The sequence below is a fragment of the Petaurus breviceps genome, unplaced genomic scaffold (assembly GCF_028583685.1).
Source record: "Petaurus breviceps papuanus isolate PSGF00001 unplaced genomic scaffold, PetGlider_PUasm1.0 103, whole genome shotgun sequence".
Classification (NCBI taxonomy): Eukaryota; Metazoa; Chordata; class Mammalia; order Diprotodontia; family Petauridae; genus Petaurus; species Petaurus breviceps.
Window position 1 is genome coordinate 6342885 of NW_027185588.1, and position 18096 is coordinate 6360980.

Genomic DNA, 18096 nt, shown 5'->3' on the forward strand with positions numbered 1-18096 from the left:
ACTGTCATGGAAGCCATAAAGTATTTATTAAAGATAAAGGCCTTGCCTGGGAAGGGTGTAAGTCCCTCATACCAGGGCCTGGTCCCTAAGCCCTTCGCACCAGGAGGACCTCATGCCTCTCTTTCTCCCCTCAGTCTCCAGAAAAGCAAAGATGACACCCTGTTTCCCTTCCGGAAATGGTTTGTTCCTTCATTGGGCAGGAGAGGTTCTTTGTTTTTTGGGGCTCTTTTTTTTGAAAGAGCACGCATGGTGGTTGGTGGTTGGTAACTGGGTGAGGGAGAAGGCCTGTGGCTAGGGCCCAAAAGGAGGAGTCTTTACTGAGGGGGTGCCGAACCCTGTCTCCTCCCAGCCAGAGGGGCCAGGGAACCCCAGCCAAGGAGGGGTGCGGCACCCTGAGGCATAGGCGAGAGCTTAAGCACACCCTGGTTTTGGAATGAGGAAGGAGCTCCCCACTGGGTGACAGCCAGGGGCAGGCCTGTGGTTGAGACTTCTTCCTCTGCATGTCTGCTGCCTAAGGGACACTTGTCTCCGAGTCGGAGCTTATTCCTCCACATCGAGAAGAAAGGGGAATTGGGACGGTTGGTTCTTGCCTCTCCTTGGCTTGTCTGTCAACCTGCTTGGCTGGGTCTGGATCTGGGAGCCGTCCTCCTCTTCCTCTTCTTCTCCCTACCTCCTGAGCTGAAATATAAGCTAAGGCTTATAGGGGACCAGGCAGGAGAGGGCACAGAAGAGATCAAATCCCTTTTCCCTTGTTCTCCATCACTTAATTTCTGGACCCAGCAGAACCAGGAGCTGTACCAAAGAGCTCTGGTGGCCCTTGGCGAGAGTTGGGAAAAGTAGGATCTTCCTGCTAGGAAATCTGCTTGTGGGGATCCAGGACACTCAACATGCTGCTTTAGCCCCTGTGACGGCTCCAAGCCTCTGTGTCCAAGGCCATGGCCCGTTCCCTCAGCTGGCACTGCTGTCCCTGGTGCCTGACAGAGGACGAGAAGATGGCCTTAAGGATTGACCAGGAAATCAATAAGATCCTCATGGAACAGAAGAAGAGGGACCGAGGAGAACTGAAGCTGCTATTGTTGGGTGAGTGTCTCTATCTGCCCAGTCCTTCCCAGCGTCAGAGGGGCATTTAACCCAGGGGGAGGGTTGACCTTCAAAGGAGGATTCAGGGGCTCATAGAGTGTCAGTGTGAGGAGGGACCTTAGAAACCATGTATTCATTTAAGAAAAGCTTAGTGAGAGGAAGGGAATGGCCCAAAGTCCTACGGAGAGAAGAGCCCAGTCCCCCGATTGCCGGCAAATAAGGTGATAGCTATGAAATGGTGTGTTTGAAAAAATGAAGTATCAGGCACAGGGTGCTGGTAAGGCCATGAGACGTTCCTGCCTTGATAATTGCCAGATTTGGGTCTCTTTCCTACTAGGTTGTCTGGCTTTCCTCTCCCCAATTCCCTTATTTCTGGGAGATTCAAGTTTCATTCCCCTCAAAGACTCAGGGAAGAGACACTCTGGGAGTCAGTCATACAGTGTAGTGGGGATAGAGGTAAATGAATAGAGATCCAGATGGAAACTTATAGGTCATTTTACAGATGAGGAAACTGAGACCAGAAAGGGTAGGAGACCTTCCTAAGGTCACACCTCCTAAGGTAAGAAGGGGCAGCATGAGGATTTAAACTCAGGAACTCAGAGTTCGAATCCCATGAATGGGTAGACCTTGATGCCCTAAAAGGCCCTGTCATCAACCTGTCAGACCAGGCTGGTCCTGTTCCTCAGGATAACCCTGTGTACTTCTCCTGCTCCCCATTCTGCCTTCCCCACCTCCAGGCCAGCTAGGCCTTGCACCTTGGAGGCTGCTGGGATGGGAGGGTCTCCATTTGTGTTTATATCAGCATGGCTTTTGTTCATTTCTATGAAGACTTTGGGGATTTCTTTCATTGTTATTTCCTCAAAGTCGTCCTTTCTTAATATCTGTTTTCTCTCTTCCTTCTCACCCTAGGCTGGAGATTCAGGGGTAAGGGTCAAAAAGATGGGGGTGGGTCGGATATGGGGAGGGCCAGAGTGGATCCTTAAAAATACTCACTTATATGTGAGGTTAGTGGGAGGTGGTGAGCCCAGTCTTTAATTCTTAATTCCCACAACTTCCCCCCTTCCTTCTCTCCCCTCCATTGAGAGAGCTTCTGCCCCCCTTGTTTTCCAGGGGCCTGGAGGGATCTCCCTGGAGTAAGCTCAGACCATTTTGCCTCATTTTGCTGTCCTATTTCAAATCATATGGTTCTGTGGGGACCCAGGCTTGGGGTCTGGGGACCTATAATCAAAGAATCTCTCTCTCACACACACACACACACACACACACACAATATCAAAACTAAAAGACTGACTTGTCCTTCCAACTTTGACTTTCCATGTTTTGTGTCCTCTCCAGTTTTGATGTTATATGGCTCCAGGGACCCATCCAGGCCTGAGGTTCTGTGATCTCCAGTCATCCCTGTTAGGACTTAGGGACCCTTCCCAGAAAACAAGCTGATACAGGAAGGCCTCTAAACACCAAGTCTTGGGACGTTTTTTTTCCTGGTCACACAGGATTATACATTTTTAGTCCTACTTTCTAGATGAATCTTCCTCCTTCGCCATCTAAACCAGAGCCCATGTGGTCACAGAGGAAGCAGGCCCTTCCTGTCTTAGCTCCAGGTGCCTCCTCAGCTCAACAGACATTCCCTGAGGTCTCTGGTGTGTCAGGCTCTCGACTGAGTGAGGACAGAGATGGATGAGATCTGGCCTCTGCTCTCCTGGAGCTTGTAGTGTAGAAAGGGAATAAAATAGGGCCCAAATAATAGACAGAAGGATAGGATAAAGGCCATATGAGAGGGGAAATCGGTATTCTGAGGACTGAGAAGAGGGAATAATCATTAGGGGATGGGGGGGCAATGAGTCAAGGGAGTCTGGAGGAAGCAGTGTGCATGTTGGGCCTTGTTGGATGGGTAGTATTTTAACAGGCAGAGATAATATAGGTTAGTCCACATAAATAGAAGGAATGCCAAGGACAGGGAACCAGTCTGGGACAAGGATGAGGAACCTATGGCCTCGAGGCCACATGTGGCCCTCTAGGTCCTCAAGTACAGCCCTTTGACTGAATCTAAACTTCACAGAACAAATCTCCTTAATAAAAGGATGTTAAAAGACTCCAAGAGGTGTTTGGGAAAGAATATGTCATCTAATTTTGACAGATGTGAAGGGAATTATGATTTCCCTATTAATCGATATGTGTAATGAATATACAAATAATTTAGATTTTCTAGAGCTGCCTCTTCTGCCTTGGGAGTCAGAAGTTATAATGCAGCTTGTCATGGGAATCCACTCAAGCCCTAGAAATAGCTGTTTTGTGATCCCCCTCCCCACTTACTGGTGATTTATGTACACGAGCTGTGCCTTTACTCCAGTACAGGGAACATTCCTCAGTCTGAAAGTCATTGACTAAATGGCTGCTTGTTTCCCAGCACTACTCTCTCTGGCCCGCTTAGTGTGGCTTCAGGTGTTCACAGGTTAGAGACCAGTCCTGTCTGGATGATACGGTAAAATCCTGTTAACACAGAGCATCGAGAACATAAAGGGGAAAAGGGGAAATTATCTGGAAAAATTGGTTGGAGATTGTTTGTGGAAGGCCTTGAATGCCAGAGTGAGGAGTTTGGATTTTCTGCTGGGGTCAGAAGATGTTCAGAGGTTTTTGAATAGGGGAGAAGTATCAGGGATAGACTTTGGGGGAAAATGTGAAGGTTGGGTTCGAGTAGGGGAAGACTGGAAGCTATTATAAGAATTCAGACATAAAGGATGAAGCATGTGGTCTCAGAGCACGTGGCCCAGGATGTCAGAGCCAGAAAGAATCTTCAGATCATGAAATATTAGGGCTGGAAGAAAGAGATGAAATACACAACTGATTGGTTAAAAACTGAGGCCTCACAGTGCTGGTACTCAAACCCAGTGAATACTTTGTGCATTTGTTTCGGTAATGAAGGAAATGGGGGTGTTTGACCTGAAGAAGTGAAGACCCAGGGGGAACATGATAGCTGGCTTCCAGGACTTGAAGGACTGTGTCCTGGAAGAAGATCTGACTCATTCTGTTCAGCCCCAGAGGGCAACACTACCTACAAATTTGCAGACAGGCAGATTTTTATCCCATGTATGCAAAAATTTCGTACTAGTAGGAGCTGTCTCAGCTGCCCCGAGAGGCAACATGTTTCCCACTGCTGGAGGTTTTCCAACAGAAGTGACCCCCTTCTGGGGATAAGTTGAGCTAAAAGACCCCCCCAAACCCTCTTCATATTCTGAAGTTCTGCTATCCAATTCAACCTTAGAACAGAGAACGTTGGAGCAGGAAGGAGCCTGTATTCAGTCAATGTATGACTCAGGGCTCCCCCATCACTGCCTCACTCTCCTGTTTCCTGCCCTCTCCTCCCAACTCTCCACCCATTTCCTCATTTGTGGCCTGCAACTTTTCCCTTCCTTGTGGTCCATCCACCCCTTCCCCTTTCGCTCTCCTCCCAATGGGAGGCCCCAAGGAAAAGCCAAAGGCAGTCTGGTGGTCTTTCTGTTACTTCCAGGTCAGTGCTCTCCCCGTCCTAACCTAAGGCTTGATTCTACCTTCCACTGCCAAATTCCAGGCATGACTTCAGGCATGTACCCTTGGAGCCTTTGAAATGGGGAGAATTTGTCCAGTCTAGTCTGCAGAAGGAAGTTGGAAGTCAAATGAGATCATACCCAAGGAGGTTTTGAGGAGAGATGTAGGGGATGAGTCACAGAGTCATAGGGTGGAAAAGTCTGAAGGAACCTTAGAACTCAGTATACTTTTTATTATAAGCATTCTATATGTGTTACACATATAGTATGTTTAAATGAATTACATAGTATACCATATATTATAAACATGATAATTGGCCTCAAAACCAGAAAGGCTTTGATTTGAATCCTACCTTTGACAGCTCCTGGCTATGTGACCCTGGGCAAGTCCCTTAGCTTTTCAGGGCTCCAGGTGAATCTCTGGGATTATCAAATGTGGAGGAGCCAATTACCTTTTGGTAGAGTAATTTTCTTCACCAGGGAGTTCCCTATATCAATAAAATCCCAGATGCAATCCCTCTTCCCAAAAGAATATAAACTTTGACAATCAAGGGTCTCTTGAACACGTGAACCTTTTTTCAATGGTTGAGGCAAAAATTCATCCACTCTTACTCGACCTCATTGACCTTCTGTGAATCCTTCATAAGACACTCTGCCATCAATACTCTGGGGCCATGTCTCTGACACAGTGTGGGTACCAAGAGAACAAGATGATGGGCTGTCAGTTGCCAGTTTCAATAAATACAAATTTTTTAAAAATGAAGAACAATCCCTATCCCCAACCCTCCAAGGTCCTCAAAATATCTTTTCCTTTAAAAAAATGAAAGAATAGGACATAAAAAAGAATAGTAATTGGAGCTTTGTTTGGTCTGTGTCTTTATTAAGCATTGTTGCTGTTTATATGGTCAGAATCAATGAGTATATTCTGCCAGATCTGATTTCTTTTATCTGCATCCCTTTTGGGTTTCTTTCCAAATTTCATTATATTCTTCATCTTTGTTATGTTTTTTAAAAGACTGCGGTTTGGTAATTCCCCAAATTCAATTTAATTCCATTCAACAAACACTTATTAAATGCCTACTATGCACCAGGCACTCCACTAACGGCTTGTTGTTGAATTGTGTCTAACAGTTGGTGACACCATTTGGGGTTTTCTTGGCAGAGATACTAGAAAAATTTGCCATTTCCTTCTAGAGCTCATTTTACAGATGAGGAAACTGAGGCAAACAGGGTTAAGTGACTTGCCCAGGGTCACACAGCTAGAAAGTAGCTAAGACGGGATTTGAACTCAGAAAGGCAATATACTCAAAATTGCCTGTTTTATCTTGAGTGATCCTCTCTATTAATTAATTCATCACGAACTTTTCATCTCTAAAACTGAAAGGGAATTTCTTTATTGCTCCTCTAATTTCTTTGTCTTGTGACCTTTTAATAATTAGATCACGTATCCATTTAGAGCCTGTCTTGTATGTGAGGTGTTTGTCTAAAATTATTTTCTGCCAGACTGCCGTCCATGTTTCCCATTAATTTTTATTAAATAGTGAGTCATTTCCCAGGAACTAGGGTCTTTGGGTTTATCAAACACTATGAAAGTGTTTTCTGCTGAATGTTGTGTGTCTAATCTGTACTACTTATTAATCTCTCTTTTTTAACCAATACCAAAAACATTTTAATGATTATTGCTTTGAAGTATGGTTTGATATCTGATCTTGATAGACCCCCTTCCCTTCCATTTTTTTTCATTATTATCCTTGAAACTCTTGACCTTTTTGTTCCTCCACATAAATTTCATTATTATTTTTTCTAACTCTATAACATATTCTTTTGGGAGTTTGGTACAACACTAAATAAATCAATTTAGGTAGTATTGTCACTCATATTGGTTTGACATGTTGTTGTTCAGCTGACTCTACATGGGGTTTTCCTAGCAAAGATACTAAAGTGATTAGCCATTTCCTTCTCCAGTGTGTACCCATTTTACAGATAAGGAACTGAGGCAAATAGGGGTTAAATAACTTGGCCTGGTAACATAGCTAGCAAGAATCTGAGGCCAGATTTGAACTCAGATCTTCCTGACTCCAGGCCCAGTGCACCTCCTCGCTGCCCTACCTGTTATCTTGACCTACCCATTAGCAATTACTGTTTCTCCAGTTATTTAGGTCTGTCTTTATTTCTGTAGAGTGTTTTATAGTTCAGTTCATATAGTCACTTAGGTGAATCTTGCTAGAAACATTCTCAAATATTTTCTAGCTTCTGTAATTATTCTGATTGGAATTTATCTAGCTCTTCTTGCTGGATTTTGTTGGTTATATATAAGAATGCTGACTATTTGTGTGGATATGTTTTATATCCTGTGATTTTGCTGAAGTTATTATTTCAATTAATTTTTTGTTGACTCTGTAGGATTTTCTGAGTCTACCATCATCTCATCTTCAGAAAGTGGCAATTTTGTCTTCTCTCTACTTATGCTTATTTCTCCAATTTATTTTTCATATCTAATTGCATTTCCAACCCTGTGTTAAACAGTAGTGGTAATAATAGGCATCATTCCCTTAGCCTTGATCTTGTTGGAAGGGCCTCTTAACTCTTTATTATATGTAATACTTATTCTTGGATTTAGATAAATACTATTTACTGTATTAGGGAAAAGTCCATTTATTCCTATGATTTTTAGAGTTTTCTGTAGAAATGAGTGTTGGATTTTGTCATGTAATTATCAATACCTATGATTTGTCAATCATTTTTCCTATTTATATTATTAATATGGTTTATTATATGCATATCTTCCTTATTTTGAACCACCATTTCCTTCCTGACATAAACCTAACCTCATCATAGTGTATACTATTTTAAATGTGTTGTTATAGCCTATTTGCTAACATTTTATTTAAAATTTTTACATCAGTACCCATTGGAAATATTGATCTATAGTTTTCTTTCTCTGCTTTATTTTTCTCTGACTTAGGTATCGAGATCTTCTTTGTATCATAGAAAGAGATTAAAAGGTGTTTTGTTATAATTGCAAACAGTTTATGTTACATTAAAATCAGTTTTTCTTTGAATGTTTGATAGAATGCATTCGTGAATCCGTTGGGTACTAGAGTTTTTTTTTTCCTTTGAAAGACCATTTATATCTTGTTCAATTTCTTTTTCTCATATTGGGTTATGTAAGCTAGCTATTCCTTTTTTAAAAAACAATCCAAGTGTCTTATATTTTTGTAAGTATTTATCTATTGCCCCAAAGTTATCAGTTTTCTTAATGTATAATTAGGCAAATTGGGCTGTGATAATTTCCTTGATTTCCTCTTTACTTGTTACAAGTTCTCCTTTTTCGTTTTTGATATAAACAATTTGGTTTTCCTCTCTTTTGAAAAAAATCAGGTTAGCTAACTGTTGATCTCTTTTATAAAATTTAAAAAAACAGCTCCAAAATCAGTTTTGTTTATTAATCCAATAGTCTTTTTGTTTTTATTTTATTAATCTCTTCTTTAATTTTCAGAATCTCTACTTTGCTATTTAGTTGGAGATGTTTGATTTGTTGTTATTCAAATTTTTGAAAAATCACTAATTTGTTCTCTCTTTTATTGATTAAAGCATTTAGAAATATAACATTTCCCCTGAGAAATGCTTTAGCTACAGCCTATAAATTTTAGTATGTTGTTTCCTTACTGTCATTTTTAAATGAAATTTTCTGTTTGTTCTTTGACATAGATACAATTTGTTCTTTGACCCACCAGTTCTTTAGAATTATGTTACCTAATTTCCAATTACTTTTAAAATTCTTTAATGACTCTTTATTAATATCCAGTTCCTTTTATATGTGTGTGTGTGTGTGTATGTGTATATAAACAAGGAAAGTGAGGTCCAGAATGGGGAAGACTTGTCTAAGGTATAAAATTGGGGGGGGGGGAGGCTTGGCTAGTCAACAGTTCATATGAAGGTGATCTAGGGGGTTAAATACTATAAGCTCAATGAGTTAGCAAATGTCTGGAAAGGTAGGTTGAGACCAGGTTATAAAGGCCTTTAAAGGCTAAAGCAAAGCTATTATTTTTGACTGGATTATTAGAGTTTACAGAATAAGAGAATGACATGGTTAAACATGGGCTTTAGGAAAATCACTTTGGCAGGAAGATCAGTTGGAGAGGTGAGAGTCAGGCTGATGAGGAAGCTACTGGCATGGTCCCACTGAGAGGTGATGAGGCTGAGTGACTTTGTGAGAAGGGGATGGACGGTAGAAAAGGCAAGACTTGGCAACTGATTGGATGTAGGCTTGGGGTAGGGGATGTGTGAGGAGGGTGGTGGTGGACAGTGAGAATAAAGCATCCAAGAAAACCAGTTCAATCACAGGGAGTCACATCAGGGAGGCAGCAATCATTCCACTCCCTGCCCTGGTCAGTTTGCATCTCAAGTACTGAATTCGGTTCTGAGTGCCAAAGGACACAGATAATCTGGAGAATGTTCCCAAGTGAGAAACCAGGATGGTGAAGAACCTTGAATTTATGCCGTGAGAAGATGAGTTAAGGGAGGGAGCTGAGGATGTTCCCCCTGGAGAAGGTGTGTGATAACTGCCTTCAGGTATTTAAAGGGCTATGATATTCTGGATGAGAGATTAGATGGAGTCTGCTTGACCCCAGAGGCCAAATCTAGGCAGGATGGGTAGAAACTTCAAACAGGCAAACTGAAGACTGATCATAGGAAAGACTCCATTCCCTGGAGGGCTTGGAGCACAGGTTGGACGACCCCTTGTTGGCTGTTGTAAAAGGGATTTCTTTTCAGATGTGTGGGTTGGTCACTGAGGTCTCTTTCCCTTTTGAGACTGACTCTGTGAAGGTCACGCAGTCAGCGGTGGAGTCAGGGCCGGACCCCAAGTGGGAGTCTCATGACTGTCCAGTCCTGAGCCCTGTCCACTGCAATAAATCTGTTCAAGTAAGGCTTTGTTGTCAATGTCTGCCCAAGAGTTTCTTGGGAAGCAGGCAGAGAGCTCTACTCTTTTGGTAAACTGTCAGGATTGGGAACACCTTCCCCTTCCCCCACCCCTGCCCCGGGGAGGATGTGCTGTTGAAGTTCTAGGAGTCCCTGTGTTGGGCCTGGGATGGAGGGCAAGGGGAGAGCTGGGGGTATTCCTGACCCTGATCTGGCCTCTCACCCACAGGTACCGGGGAGAGTGGAAAAAGCACCTTTATTAAACAAATGCGGATTATCCACGGGGCAGGCTACTCGGAGGAAGACCGCAAGGGCTTCACATCCCTGGTCTATCAGAACATCTTCACCTCTATGCAGGCCATGATTGAGGCCATGGACACCCTTCACATCCCCTATAGCTGCTCTGAGAGCAGGGTGAGCCCCGCAAGCAGGAACCAAGGGCAGTCTGGGGTCAATGGGAGAGGGGGATAGTTGCTATACCCTGTGGCTGCTCCAGCCCATGGTCATCTCTCTTTCCTCACATCCATCCCACCCCCATTCCCAGGGGCCCCATAGGATGAGAGGACCACAGGCTTAGGGCTAGAGGGAGCCTTAGAGGACCCTTTGTCCGACAGGTGGGAAAACAGATCCAAAGAAGGGAGAGAGATTTGCCCAAGGTTACCCACCTTAGGACATTTCCTGAAGCATATGTGGGGGCCATCTTGGTGCAGTGGGTTTGAAGTTAGAGGCTCTGGGTTTTAATTTACCGCTTAATATTTGAGTGACTTTGGGCAAAGTATTCAATCTCCTTAGGCCTCAGTTCTCTTATCTATAAAATTGGAGAGTTAGGCCAAAAAAACCAAGGTTCCCCATGGTATAAACCTGTATTCCTGTAGTTTTCTGATCTGATTATGAAAAAATGAAGAAGACATATGAGGGTGTGCTATGAGTGAGCTGGAGGCAAACTACAAAAGAAATGATTTTGGAAACCCAAGACCTGACATCTCCCCTCTCTTAGAGACGCCCTTCTGACTTGATTTGGGCTGATAGCCCTGAGGACCCCACGACCTCTGACTTCTTGACCCCTTTACCTCCCAGCAACACGCTAACCTGATTCTGAGCACGGATGCCTACAAAGTGACTACCTTTGAGAAGCCCCAGGCCCACGCCATTAAGTGTCTGTGGAAAGATGCTGGCATCAGAACCTGCTACGATCGCCGTCGAGAGTTCCATCTTCTGGACTCGGCTGTGTAGTGAGTGTAGGGCAGACACATGGTCTGGGGGGTTATATTGTGTGTGTGTGTGTGTGTGTGTGTGTGTGTGTTTGTGTGGGGCTGCCTGGAAGAAATTCAGCCTCTGGGTCATTGTGTTACCAGGCTTTACCCTAGGCTCTGGGGTGAAGACTGAGCCCTGGAAGTCTCTGGGCCACATCAATGGGAGGGATGCTGGATGGAGTCCCTAGGGACTCAGCTCAGGAGCCTAGGAAACCCCCGGTGGGGACCAGGAATCCAGAAATCCATAGCTATACCATAGTCATCTCTACACACACGTGTGTGTGTATATGTGTGTGTGTTCTCTAACATAACCACACAACTTTGGGTGTTGTGGGGCAATCATCACAAAATGAACAAATACATGCCCCAGGGATGTCTGGAGCTAGAAATATTAGGTGCATGTGTATGCATGTGGGGAGAATGAGGGGGAGGGTCAATGTGTTAGAGGGTGTGGGCATGGGGTATGTGTGTGCATGAAAGAAAGGATATGTCTGTTGGCAACGTGTGTGTCTGAAGAGACAGAGAAAATATCTGTTAGTAGGGAACGTGTGTTTGTGATGTGTATGTGTGTGAATGTCTTGTCCTATCTTTGTGGGAGCCTGCAGGTATGGGGCTTCATGAGTGATGTGTGTAGCTGGGTACATCTGACATGTTTCTGGTTGTCTCAGCTGAGTGTGGTATGCTTCTTTAAGCATAGTTGGGGGTAGAGGAGTGTCTGTGTATTAAGATAGAGTATGTGAGACCTCTGGCAGAGCATGGACTCTCCAGCCATCCATCCATTCTGTTGGATATCTCTGTTGCTTCATGTATCCCCACAGGCTCCCCAGCCTTGTTTCCTCTCCTTTTCAGAGAAGGACACACACCTACACCAGCTACACCTGACACCAACACTTCTCAGCATCCACTGGGGGCAAGCTCTTAGTGAAGGCTTTGCACACACACCCCCTTGAAAATAAATAGCCAGGTCCTTTCTGTGATTCTGACCACATTCACACAACTGCCACTCTAGGTCAATAAGCTCTTATGGAGCCTCTGTGCAGAGACAGCCCTGGGCCAGGCACTGTGGAATGGGGGCAGGCAGGAGAAAGGGGCAGTGATTGTCTGGCCCCTCGACCCTGCAGAGTGCAGACAGTGGGGCCTGTAGGGACCCAGAAAAGGAAAGGAACACTGTAGTCCTAGAAAGCTCCCTGGTGGAGGTGGGATAGTGAATGCCATTTTGTGGTGGGTGACAGAAAGGCTGGCTTCTGCTTTCTGGGAGGGTGATATGGGAAAGGGTTGCCCCAGGACCCAGAGGGTTAAGAAGTTCAGAGCCAAGGCTCAGGGCCAGGTCTGGGTTCGCAGTTACCTGTCCAACTTGGAGCGTATCACAGAAGAAAGCTACATCCCCACAGCCCAGGACGTTCTGAGGAGCCGCATGCCGACTACTGGCATTAATGAATACTGCTTCTCTGTTCAGAAGACCAACCTGAGGTAAGTTCCCCAGAGCTGCCTCTCCCCAATCCTGACTCACTGGATCTAGCCCTGGACCTCCTGACCCCTTCCCCTCATCGACCCTGGCTTCTCTAGGATCTCCTGCCCAGCTCATGGAGATAGTGTGTAGCCAGCGGGCTCACGTGTCCTATGTGACTCTGGGCATGATAGATCCAATCCTCCCCACTTGTTAGATGGTTGGGGGTGGGTTGTACTAGCATGGCTCACCTCGGCTATGGGACCATCTCCTACCTGCCCTTGTCCTTCTAGTTCCCGGGGCTCTTTCCCTCCTCTATTTCTGGATGTTTACTTATTGTTTATGTGTCAGGTGCCCCACTGAACTCAGGGGGAACCAGTGGAAAGGGAAGGAGCTGAGGTCAAAGATTTTCCCCTTTACCACCTATGTGACCTTGGGTGAGCCATATCACTCCTCTGCCCCTCAGTTTCATCATCTGTAAAATGAGAAGGTTGGACTAGATTCAGTCAGTCTGTCAACATTTACTGAGCACCTACCCCTACTACGTGCCAGTCATCATTTACTAAATACCTACTATGTGCCAGTCACCTTTTACTGAGCACCTACTATGTGCCAGGCAATATTTACTAAGCACCATACTGTACTCTGGGGTTACAAAGAAAGGTACAAGACAGTCCTTGCTCTCAAGGAGCTCACAGTGTAATGGGAGAAGCGTCATGCAGACAGCTATGCAAAAACAAGACGTAGCCATGAGAAATGGGAAACAATCAATAAGGAAGGCACTGGCGTTCGGAGGAAGTGGGAAAGAAGGCGGTACCAGAAGGGAGTCCTAGAGCTGGCCTCCAGCAGCCTCTCAGCTCCTGAGCTACGATCCGATGAGGGCAAGGGGTGTTCCCTGTCTGGTTTTGTATCCTCAGTGCTTAGAGCAGCACCTGCCCTACTGAATAGTCATTGAATCGCGTGCTCTCTTCCTAAGCTGACATTCTGGGTTCTAAGGGCCCTCCCAGCTTGGGCATCCTGTGTCCCAGTGGCCCTCCAGGTCCTGACATCCTTTGTCCTAAGAGCCCTCTCAGCTCTGACATTTTGGGTTCTAAGACCCTTCCCAGTTCTGACATTCTGGGTTCCAAGGTCCTTCCCACCCCTGACATTCTGGGTTCTAAGGCCCTTCCCAACTTTGACATTCTGGGTTCTAAGGCCTTTCCCACCCCTGACATTGTGTGTTCTAATGGCCCTCCCACCTCTGACATTCCGTAAGGTCCTTCCCATTCAATGTTTTATGGTCTCTTCTAGTTCACGCGACTAATTCTCTAGCGTACTTTTCCATACTCACTAGGTGTTTTGGTCGGCCCTAGGGAGCCAACTCAGATACCTATAGGGAGAGTTGGAGACCTGGGAAGCTGTGGTAGGTGGGTCCCAGTACCCTACTTTGTTCTCTCCCTGGGCTCTGAAGTTTTCTGAGACTGTACCTACTAGGGAAGGCCCCTGGGAAATAACCTGTCCATGGGGGTTAGGGGAAATGACGTAGACCCCACTATCAGTGACCCACATTTCTGAGAACAGAGAACAGGAAGAAGACCTGTACACTCAGCTTTGTTGTGGTGGTGAGTGGGGTGGGGGCAGGGTGGAGGTGCTGCCAGCAGCCTGGCCAGACCTTTTCCTAGCAGGAGGTGACTCCTGTGCTGGAGGTTAGAGCTGAGGACTGTCCAGGGGCTGGGCATGGGGATGGACAGCTCAAGGCTATTGGCACTTTCTGGCTGTTAACTCAGAATCTCCCCCTTAGCTCAGGAAAGTGGCCCCTGCATCCTTCTCCCCATGGCTAGCCCAGAAAAATGACTGCTTTTTTCTCCATCCATGTGCTCTTTCCTTCTACATGTGAACATTTGAAGGACCCTTAGAAATAATAATAATAATGAATAACAGCTTACATTTATAAGATTTGTAACCTCTGTATTATCTCATTCTATCCTTATGACACCCTGGGAGGGAGGTGCTATTATTATCCCCATTCTATAGATGGGGAAACTGAGACTGATGGAGGTCAACTTGCCCAGGGTCACACATCCAGTAAGTATCTGAGGCTGGATTTGAACTCAGATCTTCCTGACTTCCTTCTAGTGTTTATATATTGAGCTACATAGCTGCCAATGAACCAATTCCTTCATTTTATAAATGGGGAAACTGAGGCTCAGAAAAACAAGTCAACTTGTTCTAGGTCACATGGCAAGTGATCAGCAGGACAAGATGCAGAACACAATGCTTTTGATTCCTGGTCCACCTCAGCTCTAAAAACAGCTAGAAAGACCTTAGGGCATAGAATGTGAGAGCTGGAAGGGCTCTTAGAACACAGAATGTCAGAGCTGGGAGGGCCCTTAGAACAGGGAATGTGAGAGCTGGGAGGGTCCTTAGAACACAGGATGTCAGAACTGGAGGGCCCTTAGAATAGGGAATGTCAGAGCTGGGAGGGCCCTTAGAACACAGAATGTAAGACCTGGGAGGACCCTTAGAAATTTTTTAGAGTAACCCTTTCTTTTTACACTTGAAGAAACTGAGTCCCAGAGAGGTGAATTTACTTGTCCAAGGTCATCTATCAATTTGGTGGCAAATCTAGTCCTGTGCCCCGCTACTTCTCGATCTCATTCCCTGTCTCTCTCTAAGACCTCTGCGTCTGTACAGTTGGGGCAGAGAGTGGTGTCCTGGGGAGCCTTGGCATTTAATTAATCCTGGATGTGTGCATGAAAGGTCAGTTCTGTGTGCAATGACTCCCTCCCAGAGCCTCCCCTACCTTAGCGTGGGCACGGATGGGGTCTGTTTGGTTGGCACAGGATTGTGGATGTGGGCGGCCAGAAGTCTGAACGGAAGAAGTGGATTCACTGCTTTGAAAATGTCATCGCGCTCATCTACCTGGCCTCCCTGAGCGAATACGATCAGTGTCTGGAGGAGAACAACCAAGAGGTCAGTCTAACAGCTAGCATTTATTGGTGTTCAGTCGTTTTCAGTTGTGCCTGACTCTCTCTGACCTCTTTTGGGGCTTTTTTGGCGGAAAAATGGGAGTGGATTGCCATTTCCTTCTCCAGTTCATTTAACAGATGAGGAAACTGAGGCAAGCAGTGTTAAGTGACTTGCCCAGGATCACACAGTTAGTATCTGACGCTGGATTCAAATTCAGGTATTCCTAACTCCAGATCCAGCACTTTGTCCACTGAGCCATCCATCTGCCCCTAGAAAGAAAGAGCCTACTATGTATTAAAGACAGACAAAACACAGTGCCTGCCCTCAAGGAGTTTACCGTTGAATGGGGGTGACAACATGTAAACAATGACTACAAAACAAGATGGAGGGGGTAGTCCCAGAGGGAAGGCACCAAGATTAAGGAGACTGAGGGAAGATTTCTTGCACCCTGAGCTGAGGCCTGGAGTGAGTAAGGGAAGTCAGGAAGGGGATATGAGGAGGGAGAGTGTGCCAGGCATGGGAGAGGGAGCTGGGAGATGGAGAGATGGGCAGGAGGCACTGGAGTCCAGAGCATGGAAGGGAGTAAGGGCTAAGAAGGCTGGAAGCCAGTCAAACTATAAAGGGCTTTAGAAGCCCAACAGAGGATTTAAAATTTGATCCTGAAGGTCATAGGGAGCCATGGGAGTCGATTGAGTGGTCAGGCCTGTGGGTTAGGCAGCCCAATGGGCAGCCACAGAGGATGGACTGGAATGGGGAGAGGCTGGAGGCAGGGAGACCAGGCAGGTGTGAGGCGATGAGGAGGAAAGGGAGGGGAGGAGGGAGGTCATGGTGGTGCCTGGGAGCGTCCTCTGCCCCCCAGGGAGGGGCCTGCCTGGATATCATGCCCATCCAGGAGACATTCGCTTACCGACACACACAGCCCCAAGTGGGTCTTTGGCGCGGTCTCAGCCTTACACACGGAAACGCCCCGGCTCCCAGAAGGTGATCTGTCACCCACAGAGACACAGCCAGCCTTGCTTCCATCCAGATTCACAGCCCACTTGGACACGCTTCCGTGTGTTGTCAGGCACACATGATCAGGCAGACTCAAAAGCACGTACACCAGTCTCTCACATAGAGAGCCAGCCACAGTCACTTGAAGACAGCCACACACTATCACACAAACACTCCCCAGCATCCCAGAGTCTCAGAGTTGGAAGGGACCTCGGGTCTCATCTAGTCTAAACCAGACCTAGACAAGACTCCCCCTCTGCAACACCTCCTGACAAGTGGTCAGCCAGTCCTTTTTTTGTGTGTGAGGCAATTGGGGTTAAGTGACTTGCCCAGGGTCACACAGCTAGTAAGTGTGTCAAGTGTCTGGGGCTGGATTTGAACTCAGGTCCTCCTGACTCCAGGGCTGGTGCTCTATTCACTGTACCACCTAGCTGCCCCCATCCAGTCTTTTCTTGAAGATAGAAAAGCTGTGTATGGACCTATGATTTTATCAACATCTATGCATAATTTTGTATGTATGATTTTATCGTTTGCTGCTCCCCAACACACACAAACATACATGCATACATATATGTACACACACGTACACACACAAATATACATATATACACACACCTCTTAGGTCTGAACAAATGAGATTGACAATTAAGAGAATCCAGGACTAGACCTGCCCTTGGCCATATTTATGACCTTGGATAGGTTCCCTCCCTCTTTGGACCTCAGTTTCCTCGTGTATCAAATAAAAGTGTTGGATGGGAAAGTTTCTAAGGTCTTCTGCTTTAACATGTTATGTTCTAAGGTCTTGTGGTAGTTGTTTCCCAGTGTGGACATGGCCTCTCCTAATGCTGACTCATCATTTATTTGTGTCTTAGAGACACAAGCCGAGGAGCTGAGAGGTTAGTGGCTTACCTCTAGTTGGGTGGGTGTGTCAGAGTCAGAACTCGAACCCAGAGCTTGTTGGCTCCAAGGCTAGGCCTCATTCACTCTGCCATGCAGCCGCCCCTATTTACCTAACGTGACATAACTGTAGTTCACATTTATCTAGTACTTTGAGGTTTTCAGCAAGTTCCGCATGCCTTATCTCATCTGACCCTCACAATAAGACAGCAAAGCACCCAAGAGAATTTCCTTCATTTGACAGATGAAGAAATTGAAAGCCGGAAAAGTGATTTGATTTGTTCAGGGTTATCTACCTAGTGATCGATAGAAGTAGGATTGGAACACAGTACACTGTGGACTATACCAGTGGTCTCCCAAGTGGGGGCTGTGGAATAACCCTAGGGTTATTCTTGATCCCCAGGGATCTATATCTTGATCCCCAGGGATACATTCCTTGAATCAGCTGATGGGAAGGTGGGGAGATGAGCTGCATCCCAACCTCTCCCTCTTTCCATAGCCAGTTGTGGGCTTCTGTTCAGCTACAACACCCCCTTAACCACCTTCCCCTCCCTGACCTCTCCTGTTCCTGGCCTTTTGGGGATGTACAGGACGGGGCCCCTAGAGCACTTTTAAACTATTCTGCCCCAAAGCAAATGGGCAGCAAAATTCCTGGTAGGGAGGCCCTCTGCAGCTCTCCGGGCCTGTGTTTCCATGCTCTGCCTCCCCATCACCTTGTGGCTGCAGCAGGAGCTCCCTCAGTAGTGAGGCTCTGGGGCAGTTACTGGTGAGTAAACCCCCCTTATGTCCTTTCCTTTCTTCTTTCTTTTTCCTTCCTTCCTTCCTTCCTTCCTTCCTTCCTTCCTTCCTTCCTTCCTTCCTTCCTTCCTTCCTTCCTTCCTTCCTTCCTTCCTTCCTTCCTTCCTTCCTTCTCTTTCTTTCTTTCTTTCTTTCTTTCTTTCTTTCTTTCTTTCTTTCTTTCTTTCTTTCTTTCTTTCTTTCTTTCTTTCTTTCTTTCTTTCTTTCTTTCTTTCTTTCTTTCCTTCCTCTT

General features: G+C 45.9%; 1 protein-coding gene across 1 annotated transcript in view; it reads left to right on the top strand.

Annotated features, from left to right (window-relative positions):
• The first annotated feature begins 358 nt into the window (after nucleotides 1–358).
• The window catches only part of GNA15 (G protein subunit alpha 15), a 22927-nt gene continuing 5189 nt past the window's right edge, over nucleotides 359–18096 (top strand). The window contains exons 1-5 of the mRNA XM_069104310.1: nucleotides 359–1080; nucleotides 9757–9941; nucleotides 10605–10759; nucleotides 12122–12250; nucleotides 15050–15179. Of these exons, the coding sequence (XP_068960411.1) occupies nucleotides 936–1080; nucleotides 9757–9941; nucleotides 10605–10759; nucleotides 12122–12250; nucleotides 15050–15179 (744 nt within the window). The 5' untranslated portion in view covers nucleotides 359–935. The remainder of the gene's footprint in view (nucleotides 1081–9756; nucleotides 9942–10604; nucleotides 10760–12121; nucleotides 12251–15049; nucleotides 15180–18096) is intronic.